Below are 12,571 nucleotides of genomic sequence, written 5' to 3' on the forward strand. Positions count from 1 at the left end.
AGAGACAGAAGTGCTAGCAGGCAGTTCCTCCTCTGTTGAACTCACCCCCACAGCCCAGTGTAGGCAGATGCCAAATCTGTGTGCACTATTAACCTAACAGTGATCACCTAGCCCAGTGATTCCAAGACCCAGTCCCACTCAACTCCCTTGCCTGGCCAGAGTCTCTCCTACTGGCTCCTCCACACAAGTGGCCTGCCTCAGTTGACACTACAAACTTGCCCCCAAATTCAGAAACCTCACACAAGTGTTGGCTGTCCTCAGCTGGTGTTACAAACTCTCTCAAAGGTCCACAAACCCCCCACAATGCATGCAGCAGCCAGCCTTGTCATGTACTGTACCTTCTGCCAAGTGGCCCTAGCCTAGCACAAGTGCAACCAGTTTCAACTTACATTCTGACTTTCATCAGGTGGCTACAGGCCTGGTTAAGTGGTGGCCACTCTTTGTAATGTAGCTCCAACTAAGTGGCCACAAGCTTAACACAAATGGCAGCTGGGCTCATCTCACCACAATGCCCACCAAAGAGTGCCAGGCCTGGCACAACCTGTAGCCAGTCTTAGTTCACAGCACAGCCTCTTCCTAAGGCACCTCCAAGCCTAGTACAAGAGGCAACAAACCACAGATCACTTCATACCTCTACCAAGCTACCCCAAGCCAGTAGAAGCCCTGGCTAACCTACACCTGCACTGGAGTCCCTCCCAAGAGGCTCCAAACCCAATACACTTGGGCAACTTCAGACCACAGAGCCCCACAGAACAGCTCCACAATTGATACACTCAAGGGGTGGTCTCAGCTGGTACCAGAACCATGATGAAATGAGTCATACTCCCTGAGGTCAGCCCCTACACAACAGCTCATGTGCTGTAGAGGCTGCTGTCATCACAGCTAGTTGGCCTGAGGGTCAACCCCACCTACTTCTCTGCCAGCAACAATGAAGGCCCAACTACAACAGGAGGAAACACAACCCACACAGGGGATACCCCTGGGGCACCCTGCTCAGGTGACTAAGGAGACTGTGCCATTGGGGTCCACCAGACACCTACATAAGGTCACTCTGTCAGGACTGGAAGATGGCCCTGCTACCTGGCCAGGTAGCTCAGTTGGGCACATACAAGAATCAACCAATGAATGCATAAATAAGCAGAACAACAAATCTGTATTTTTCTCTCTCTCTAAAATCAATTGATAACTAATACATAGAAACGGAGAGTCAGCCAAAATGAAAAAACAAACATGTCTCAATGAAAGAACAGAACAAAATAGAGACAAGCAATCTACCAGATATGGAGTTCAAAACACTGCTTGGTTATAAGACTGTTCAATGAACTTAGGAGAACAAGATGATCTCAGTGACAGCTTCAACCAAGAGACAGAAAGCATAAAAAGAGACAAAAAACAAAAACCCAATCAAAACTGAAGAGCAACTTCAATGCAGATTATGCTAGAGAGAATCAATGGTAGATGAGATGAATCAGAGAATCAAATAAGCATTCTGGAAAGCAAAGTTGGGAAAAAATACCAACTGTAACAGCAAAAAGAAAAAAGATTTTAAAATGAAGATAGTTTAAGGGACCTCTGGGACAACATCAAGGATACCAACAATTTGTTGGTATCATTGGGGTCCCAAGAGGAAAAGAGAGCAAGGGATGGAAAACCTATTTGAAGAAATAATGACTAAAAATTTCCCTAACCTGACAAAACTAGACATACAAGTCCAGGACCTCAGAGAGTCCCAAACAACTTGAACCTAAAGAGGCCCAGATCAAAACACATCATAATTAAAGTGCCAAAGGTTAAAGACAAAGAGAGAAGCTTAGCAGCAGGAAGAGAAGCAGATAGATATCTACAAGTGAGCACACAAGAAACTGTCTTTAATTTCAACGAAACTTTGCAGTCCCGAAGGGAATGACACAAAATATTCAAAGTGATGAAAAGCAAGGACACAGAACCAAGCAGCAAGGCTATTGTTTAGAATCAAAGAGCGAAAGAGTGTATCACACAACAAAAAGCTCAACGAGTTCATCACCACCAACCAATATTATAAGAAATGTTGAAGGGAATTCTTAGGTAGAAAAGATAAGATAAAAAATATGAACAAAGGAAAAAACATCTCACCACTGAAGGTAAACACATAAAAGCAGGGGATCAACCAATTATAAAGCTAGTACAAAGGTTGAAAGACAAAAGTAGATCATTTACATTTACAATAAAAAATTAAAAGGAGCCCTGGCTGGTGTAGCTCAGTGGATTGAGCGTGGGCCTGCGAACCACACGATCGAGGTTCAATTCCCAGTCAGGGCACATGCCTGGGTTGCAGGCCAGTTCCCAGCAGGGGACTCACAAGAAGCAACCATACATTGATATTTCTCTCCTTCTCTCCTTCCCTTTCCCTCTAAAGATAAATAAATAAAATATTTTAAAAAATTAAAAGGAAAACACAAACATACACACACAAAGGAAGGAAAAAAGTGGAGGGGGTGAGTAAGAATTGCAGTGATTTAATTTTTTTAAAAGGTTTATGAATTTTTAGAAAAGGGAAAGGAGGGAGGATAGGAAGAGAAACATCACAGTTGCCCCTGGCATACCCCCAACTGGGGACCTGGTTTGCAACCCAAGTGTGTGCTCTGACCAAGAATTGAACCAGTGACCTTTTGGTTCACAGGCTGGTGTCCCATTCACTGAGCCACACCACCTAGGGCTGTAGTGATTTTAGAATGTGTCCAAACTTAAGAGCCATCAATTTAAAACAGCCTGCTCTAAAAGTAGGCTAGTACTGAAGCACAAGGTAAACAAAGAACTACAAAAACAGAAAACAACAAACCAGCAAAAACTACATAGCTATCAGTAATTACTTTAAGTGTAAATTAAGTATTCCAATTAAGACAAGGGTGGCTGAATGGATAAAAACAAAACTTTTATACATGCTGCCTACAAGAGACCCACTTCAAATCTAAAGACACACACAGACTGAAAGTAAAGAGACGGAAACAGGTATTTCATGCAAATTAAAAATGGAGGGAAAAAAAAGCTGAAGTAGCAATACTTCTATCACAAAATAGACTTTAAAACAAAGGCTGTTGAGCCCTGGCTGGGTGTCTCCGTTGGGTGAAGCGTCACCCCAATACGCCAAGATTGCAGGTTTGATCCCCAGTCAGGGCACATAAAAGAAGCAGCTGATGAATGCATAAATAAGCAAAACAACAAATTGATGCTTCCCTCTTTCTCCCTTCCTCTCTCTCATTCATAAATAAGTAAGTAAATAAATAAATAAATAACAGAGGCTGGAACAAGAGACATAATGATAAAGGGAACCATTTCAAGAAAAGGATGTAATTTGTAAACATTTATGCTTCCAATGTAGGACCACCTAAAACTATAAAGGGGGAGATCAACAGTAATACAGTAAAAGTACAGGACTTGAACATCAATGGGTAGATCATTCAGAGAGAAAATAAATCAACAAGAAAAGTGCCCTTAAATGATATATTAGACCAGATGGATTTGGTTGAGATTTTTCAGGACATTTCACCTAAAAGCAGCAGAATACTATGTTCTTTTCAAGTGCATATGGGTTATTTTCCAGGTTAGACCTCTACATTTAAGAAGACTGCAATCATATCAAACATCTCTGATCACAATGGTATAGACTAGAAATCAATTACAAGAAAACTGAAAAACAAAACAAAACAAAAAACAAAACAACACACAGAGGCAAAATAACACGCTAGTACACACTGAAAAGATACCTTAGACAAATGAAACACAATGGCCCAAAAATCTATGGAATTCAGCCAAGGAATTTCAAGAAGGAAATTCATAGCAACACAGGCTTACCTCAAGAAACAAGAAAAGCTTTAAATAAATAGTCTAACCTTACACCCAAAGGAACTAGAAAAACAAGAACAAAGACCAAAATGAGTAAAAGGAAGGAAATAATACAGATTAAATTGGAAGCAATGCAATGTCATCTAAAAATACCAAAGACCAATAAAAACCAAGAGCAGGTATTTGAAAAGATAAACAAAATCAATAATCCTTAAAAAACAAACTATAACCCTTCAGCCAGATTCATTAAGAAAGAGAGCCCAAATAAATAAAATTTCAAAAACCAGAAAGAGGTGACAACTGATACCACAGAAATACAATAGAATATGAGAAAACACAACAATTATATACCAACAAATTGGACAACCAGGAGCAGATGGATAAATTCCTAGAAACGTAAATTTCCAAGACTGAATCAGAAGAAACACAAAATCTGAACAGCCTGAGAACTACTAACAAAATCTAAATCAGTAATTTTAAAAAACCCTCAATAAGAGTCATCAACCAGATGCCTTCACAGGTGAATTTTCCCAAACGTTCAGAAGAATACCTATACTTCTTAAACTCTTCCAAAAAAATTGAAGAGAAGGGAACGCTCCCAAATTCATTTTAGAAGGCCAGTAGTACCCTGGTAACAAAACCAAAAGCAATACAAACAGAAAAAAATATGGGCAAAATCCCTAACAAACACATACAAAAATCCTCAACAAAGTATTAGCGAACGGAATTCAGCAATACAGTAAAAAGATCATACACCACAATCAAGTGGGATTTATTGCTGGGATGCAAGGTTTGTTCAATATCTACAAATCAATTAATATGAACAAGATAAACAAAATGAAGGATAAAAATCACGATCACATTGCATTGGCCGGGTGGCTCAGTTGGTTGGAGCATCATCATATACAACAAAAGATGAGGGTTCAATTCCTGGTCAGGGTACATTCCTAAGTCATAGGTTCAATCCCTGGTTGGGGTGTGTACAGGAAGTGGCCAATTGCTGTTTCTCTCTCTAAAAATCAATGAACATAACATTGGGTGAAGATAAAAAAAAATCTCTGCCTTACCTTTAAGGAGGAAAAAAATAAAGGAATTTCTACATTAAATTTTCGTATTTTATTTCATTACAAATTGTCCTATATTGTAATAAAAGAATTTCAGCTATTTGGGGAAGATGGAGTTATATTGCTAAAAGTGACTAAATATAGTGTAGGAAAAAGACAGAATTAGAGAGTTTAAATCCTTGTTTCTTCCAACTGTTTACTCTGGCTGCCTATTTGATTGCTGGTGTAGGAGTCTAATTTAATTCTCTGGTTAAGAGTTTGATATTCTCTCCTTTTCTCCTTTCTTCATTTTTTAGGGCACATCTGATGCTAGTGAGTAGTCTCTTTACCTTCCTCCTCTCCCTTGCTTCCTCACTAGAGAGAGAAAAAAAGGTGTAACAGAATGTATTAAGGAAATATTCCTGACAGCAATAAGGACTTCAACTGTATTTGAGCATTTTTGTACACACAAACACCCTCATGGATAAAGTATACCACAAATGACAATTATGACAAGGCATGATTTTTTTTTTTACAAATACAAGCCAATCATTCTGAATCCCCAAATGCTATCTTATATAGTATGTTTTACTTCTATCCAGCTATACATTTTAACTTAAAGCTGAACTGTTTCCCTTTGTCTGAATTTTTCATATACATTAGAATCTGCCATTATTTTTGTTTTGACACTGCTCTCCCCTCCCCACCCCGCCAAAAGTCCGAAAGTCTTCATGAACAAAGTGCCTAAAAATTAAGTTTAGTTCTTCACCTCTCCTTCAGAAACACAATAAGATCACCGGGTAGATTTGATTGCACAGACTCACAACCCATGCAATATATATGGAAATATTCTCTAAAAATCATCACCAACTTACTTGGAATTAGTGCTACTGGTCTTACTTTCAGGGAAGACCCAATGACAATGAGGAGATCAACTTCATCTTTGTCATACTTCATGGCTCTATGAAACTGTTCTGGTAAATTTTCACCGAAAAAGACAATCTCTGGTTTCATAATAGCAAGTGGTTCATCAGCTGGGCACCTGGGACATCGGGGAACCACCTTTATGTTTCAGATTTTGGTTGAGGTTGGAAAGAGACGGGAAAACCCAAGTTAGGAACAGTCATTTCCACACTCTGTAAGAATTCAATTCAAAATCAAAGAAAATCAAAGAAAACAGAAAAGCTATGGACAACTATCAGGGAAACTGGATACAACCTAAACATCAATGTCAGTTGTCACTGAGCATTTGCTTATTAACATACAACGAAATAACAATGTTGCTATTATCTGTGTATGCTATTATACATCTGTACAAACCTACATTTGATATTCAAGGGTTCATTGTATATTAAAGGAAAAACCAGCATGATGTATACATATGTACATACACATACATACTACACAAAAACACTTAATCCTTTAAAAATAAGTTTGTAAAACACAATGATTCCATTTTAATATACCATTCTCCTCACAATTACTTATGATTAAATATGCAGGTAAAGAAATAGAATTTATTTCTGCATGGTTTTTATTCTTTGCCTATTTTCTTGCAGTATTTTGGCAGTGAGCATAAATGAAACACCTTTCGCAATAATTTTTTAAAAGATTTTATTTATTTATTTAGAGGAAAAGGGAAGGAGAGAGGGAGAAAAATATCAGTGTATGATTGCCTCTCGTGTTCACCCTCCTGGGAACTGGCCTGCAACCCAGGCGTGTGCCCTGACTGGGAATCAAACCATTGTTCTTTGGTTCCCAGGCCCGTGCTCAATCCACTGAGCTACACCAGCCAGGGCTTTTGCAATAATTTTTTAAAAAGAATCATCACCCTACTGTAAGACCATGAATCTGACAGGCATTAAAAACAGAGAGTAAAGCTCTAGCTGGCGTGGCTCAGACTGAGTGCTGGACTGAGTGCCAGACCAAGAACAAAGTGTTGCTGGTTCAATTCCCAATCAGAGCATATGCCTGGGTTGCAGGTCAGGACACCCCTGGGGTGGGGGGGTGCCCAAGAGGCAACCATACATTGATGTTTCTCTTCTCTTTCTCCCTCCCTTCCTCTCTCTCTAAAAATAAACCAAATTTAAAAAAATAGAGAGTAAGAAGAAAAACTAGTAGAGCAACACCTCACTTATAATCTGGGTTTTTATTTTAGTTGTCAATATTCAAGAGTCAATTTTATCATTTCAGAGACATTATGGACCAATGTTTTCAAATTCAAGTATTGAAAGGTTCTTAATGCATTTGACCAGAATTCCCAACAACACTCTCCTTCTGTGTCCTATAAATTCTTTCAGAAAAACAAACAAAAAAAAGATTTGAAGGGCAAAAAAAGAAAAAGACCAGAGACATGCACAATTCCTAAAATATGGGTGATAGATTACCTGATTAAAAATATCTCCTCGTACAGCTTCACAGTCAACTTTGTATTTACAAATCAGGCAAGATGCTGTTGCAAAGGAACCTAAAAAAACCCAACATGTTATGTGTTTTATTTAAGTAATGTATACATTTATTAAACATGCTACAAAGGTTAGAATATAAAATAACCTAACCAGAATTGTTGGATTATTTCAAAATGTTAAGAGATTCCTTGGGAGAATCTAGAGGAGGAACGATTAAAATGCTTATATAATAAATAAGGACAGAATCCAATCATCAATTGCTGATCTACTAATACAATGATGACCCCCCCCCCCAAGCTACTCTTTTCAATAAAACAAACCAACGCTTCCAGGGCTAAAACTCTACCAGGTTGGTAGGTTGTAACTGTATTGGCTTAGCTTAATTGACAGCTGTGTCTTAAAAACAGTTTACATACATAAAGAAACATTCTGTTCATACTTGTGCTAGCTTGAAATATTTGAATTTTTTTCACCTGAACTACCCAGTTACTTTGGTTTCATAATCTAAAGATGTCATTGTCTTTTCTGTACATAGCTAATATTACTTTTGTAATCAAGAAAGGTTACTTAAGCTCTGGCTGGCATGGCTCAGTGGATTGACTGCCGGACTGTGAACCAAATGGTCACTGGTTTGATTCCCAGTCAAGGCACATGCCTGGGTTGTGGGCCAGATCCCCAGTAGGGGGCGCATGAAAGGTAGCCACACACTGATGTTTCTCTCCTTCTCTTTCTTCTTCCCTTCCCCTCTCTCCAAAAATAAATAAATAAAATCTTTAAAATAAGATTACTTAAAAGACTTTAACGAAATGCAACTGCTACATCTTTTGAAATCCCAAAGTACAGCGACTTCTGATGTTTCATACAATTAAGTGTCAAAGCTAATACTTCCGGTTTCGATTTGTTTTTATTTTACTTTTCTGATTTTTATCTACAATGAAACATTAACATCAATAACATAATAATAAAGCTCAATCTCCATTCCTGGATGGCAGCCTCCTTTCTAATCCTAAATTTTCCTAGAAAACAAAACTAACAGAGAACAATCCTAAAGTTTACTAACCATGACACTGAATTATCCTTTGGATTCCCGCAACCTGTTCCAGTGTATCTATATTCTGAGTGTAGTTGCGAAGTAGTTTTCCTTCTTTATCTGACAAGGCTATGAATTTGTGACAGAGAGATGGTTGGAACTGTCCAGGATATATTTCCTATATAATGCAAAAGCAGAAAAAAGATTACATTTAAGAAGTAAGTATAACAGATGTCATATATTTAGTTTTAACAACAACAAGAAAACTGCCAGTGATAATCCCCCACATATAAATAATTTAAAAACTACACAAGCATCTCAAAGCAGATGGGTGCAACACACACCTAACAAAAGGATTGTTGTATAAAACTCAGCAATTAATGAACCAGGCCCCTTGAAGGAAAGGATAAAGTTGACCCATAAACATCTCTAATAAATGTTAACAGATATTTTAATAAAAGTCAGAAGATATCCTAAGGATATAGCTAACTTTTGTTGGCTGCTAATTCAGGGTTTTTGTTTGTTTGTTTGTTTGTTTTTAAGGAAAAAGGGGAATAGTTTAAACTGAAATTAAAGGTATCAAAGCTTTGGTGATTTTTTGAAAACTAAAATAAGATACTGTCAACATAAAAATATTAAAATGTTTTGATTCATCATTCATTATAAATATCAACCTGTTGGAAGTTTAAAGCTAAAGTTTTAATTCCTTACCAAAATTGTTTTCCTTCCACTGCACAGGCACATACTGGTATAGTATAGAGTTGCTCATGAATGCTGAGTTGCTGGATTTTGTGTGTGTGTTTTTCCCCCCAAATAATGCTTCAATGCTGTTTCTTCTTTAAAAACAAAGAATTCAGATATACACATGGCAAAAAGATCAGAGAAAAAGTATCAATTTTGGTCCTCTCAACTTTTGACAGTGTTTTTTATTTCATTTAGTAAGTGATTATGGCAAAGGAAGTTTCTTCTCTACTTTTCCCATTAAAGTAGTGGTGCTACCTACTTCCTTACCATCCATTACAGCATCTAACCTATTATAATACGAGCAAAAAACTAGATACAACCATATGTCCATCAATAGGGGACCAACTGGTTGTAAATATATGGTACCATCCATAATAGTGGAGTATGAGGCGCTAAAATTACTAAGGGTGGTTTGGATGCACTAACTTGAAAGATGGTCCATGACATACATGAAAAAAGCAAATTAATCGTTGGTGTTTTGTTTTTACTGTTTTGTAAGCAAAAATGGAATATGCACATGTATATATGTTCATATAAACATCAAGTCAGGAAGGATACAAACAAGCTATAAACAGGTGGGGGAACTTTCACTTCCAATTATTATACAAAAAAGTTTAACAAAATCATAGATGACTTTACTTTTAACCTACTTAATTATTTCAAATTTTAAAAATCTACAGGGATACCTCTTAAGCAAATCTCCTTATAACACGATCACACACATGTCTATATGCTGTTGAAAACTGTTATACAAAAATCCAAAAATTTGGCCTCACATTCAAATTTTTATCATGAAATTTCATGAACTTCGCAATTTCAGAAATAGATAATGCATAAAAAGAAAGTAACAAATGACAGCTTAATAAAGCCAAAGTTTATTAAAAACTGGGAGCTACATTGTATTCTAGGCCACTGGGTTGTGCTATACTGTCCACTGTTTTAGCCCCAAGATGCTTTGTTCTAGTATATTCATATTTACATTTAGAAGATTAAACACTATTATTTTGTTAAAGCTCCCTCTGGAAATAGCTATTCGAGTGTTTTAACAAATATTAGAATACACTACACAACAGATAAAATAAGATCTAAAATAGAAAGAAATGTGATTAGCAGTATGCCAGACAAAACAAATGACCTCCAGAACAGGGTCAGGGAGCAAGAGTACCAAGACTCTAAGACACCAAGACTCCTGAAATGAACTTTTGTGTGCTGTATTCCCCACCCTCTCTAAAAGGGAGGGTAAGAAGCACAAAGACATATAGATATTAGATTCAGCTCTACACTCCAGTTCCCCTTCATGGCCAAATCGTAACTGTTTAGGGTAGTCTAGCCCTTAGAGTTATGAATTAATTCCTGTAGTTGGGAATCATATTTATGAAGGTTTTTTTTGTTGTTTCATTTTATAAGCCTAAATCTGATGTGTTAGAACCTAAGTGATGTGAATCCTAACTTTGTTTATTTTCTTTCAAATGTGCAGTGCACCATGTCTAAATCATTAGGTTTAAATATTTTGTTCAAACTAGGGAACATAATCTGAAATAGTGAACAAAAATTACTCTGGACAGACAGTTTTAATAGAAACTACTTTAAGGCAGGCTCTTTATGAAAAGTTGCTGAAAACCAAATGGTTAGGGGTAAAACTTAACTGAAATATGGTTTAATTTTTCCATGTTGGAACTGTGGCAAGCTAGCCCTATTCTAAGCAAAACAGGCTACTCCCAAATCTGAATATCCTCAAGACTTGTTAAGGAACCAGCATGTGGACTGGGCCAGTATGTTATTACCATGGGGGTCCTCACAAATGAGAAAGCAGAGCTGGAACCAAAGACTCAAGATAATTTTTTAAAAAGCACATTGCTTCCACACAACTGTGCCCTAAAATATACAAACCACCCAGTAATTGTCCATAGGCAAGCAAAGTGGTCCAAACTGAAGCTTAGAATTACCTGCGATAGTTTTCATGTGGAAATAATGGCTCTCTGCTTGGTTTCTTCTCAAAATTTCTAGCAATATAAATGAGACCCCAGTCAAAGGCAGGGATGTTAACCTCTCAGAAATAAAAGGACTCATCAATATGTGAGATGCCACGATTTGCTAATACCCACCTCCTCTACAGAGCAGAGGGAGGCAGTAAGTAGAGTCGATAATAAACTACCTAAAATCTCCATGTTGCCAAAAAGAGAAGGGAAACTCCATCAACCCTGGTTAGGAAAATCCTCATAATCCTTTGTTCCATTCATTCTATAAAAACACACTTGAATAGGCTATTCAATATCTTACCTAATCAGCACTTACAAATTATAGTCACCTGACAGAGAAATTCAACTGCTTTTCTATTTTTTATTTCTTAAAAGTCTGGTTCCTTGAGTCAAGGTTCAGCACACTGTTTCCACACAGGGACACCAGGCAGTAAATATTTAAGGCTTCGCAGGCCAGGAAGCCTTTTGTCCTCCCTATGGTCTCTGTTGCAATCACTCAATCTTCCACTGTAGTGTAAAAGTGCCACAGACAATATGAAAATGAATAAGCATGCTGACTTCCAATAATGCTTTATTTATGGTCACTAACATTAGAATTTTCATATAATGTTCATACGCCATAAAAAACTATTCTTTTGCTATGTTTCCCTCTCACTTAAAAACTCAGCTCATGAGCTGTAAAAAAACAGTGGGCCACATATGGACTGAGGCTATAGTTTGCCAATCCCAGTACTAACAAACAAAAGAATTTTAATTAATTAAGCTATTAGTTACCATTTAATGAAGTTTTAATGTACTAGACATAACAAGAGCAGTTTATTAGAATGCTATATAGATGAGGCCGAGGGCTGGGTTTTTAAATTTTAAAAGCTTGCACAGGAAAACAAATAACATATGACAAAGCTCTTATGTTATCCACAAAGCAGGTCACATTCACTACCTGGTCCTACAGAGAGAAGATTTGCTAACCATACTGTGGGGTACATACCTCTCTTTGCAGATGAAAAAACCAAAGCACAGTAACTTGCCAAAAGTCACAAGAGCCAGTAAGTAGCAGAGCTAACATTCAAACCCTGTTTTGAACCAAAGTGTGCCTCTTAACCACTATGCAATACCTTTTCAATGTTTGATTCCTCAGCCTCAAGTTTCATATTTTTCTTTTAGGCTAAGTATCATTTCTGTTGTATATTGCTAACTAGTCTAATAAGTATACTGCATTTTCCATATCTTCACGGGATTACTGGAGGCTAGAATTCCAATCCTCTAACATGAAAACACTCTTCAAGAATACATAATGCTCCCACAAATCGGTAAAATAAAAACATCCCCCAGGACAAAATATCTAAGATCAGATGATTCAAGGATATACACATAGCCAGTAGTAAAAATCAATCGTTCACATTAATATATTAAAACAGAACACTAATGAGAAAAGATGCCATATTTTTCTGTTTAACTGGTAGTTTTAACTGCCTTACAAACTCTTTATCCCCATTAATAAAAGACTGATTAAATATATTGTGGTATAACTATAAAACACTCTAC

General features: G+C 37.1%; 1 protein-coding gene across 4 annotated transcripts in view; it reads right to left on the reverse strand.

Annotated features, from left to right (window-relative positions):
- Window positions 1–12,571, reverse strand: part of SIRT1 (sirtuin 1) — a 43,119-nt gene that overhangs the window by 18,933 nt on the left and 11,615 nt on the right. For 3 of the 4 annotated variants that reach the window (XM_037062673.1, XM_037062670.1, XM_037062671.1), the window contains exons 5-7: window positions 8,334–8,481; window positions 7,253–7,332; window positions 5,741–5,927 (exon numbers count right to left, since the gene is read on the reverse strand). In XM_037062673.1, coding sequence (XP_036918568.1) covers window positions 5,741–5,927; window positions 7,253–7,332; window positions 8,334–8,481 — 415 coding nt within the window. Of the gene's footprint in view, window positions 1–5,740; window positions 5,928–7,252; window positions 7,333–8,333; window positions 8,482–9,014; window positions 9,127–12,571 lie in introns of those variants that run through there. The other variant, XM_037062674.1, reaches the window with a different exon arrangement.

This window comes from Sturnira hondurensis, unplaced genomic scaffold, assembly GCF_014824575.4.
Source record: "Sturnira hondurensis isolate 20B ecotype Veracruz unplaced genomic scaffold, ASM1482457v3 Scaffold0014302, whole genome shotgun sequence".
Classification (NCBI taxonomy): domain Eukaryota; kingdom Metazoa; phylum Chordata; class Mammalia; order Chiroptera; family Phyllostomidae; genus Sturnira; species Sturnira hondurensis.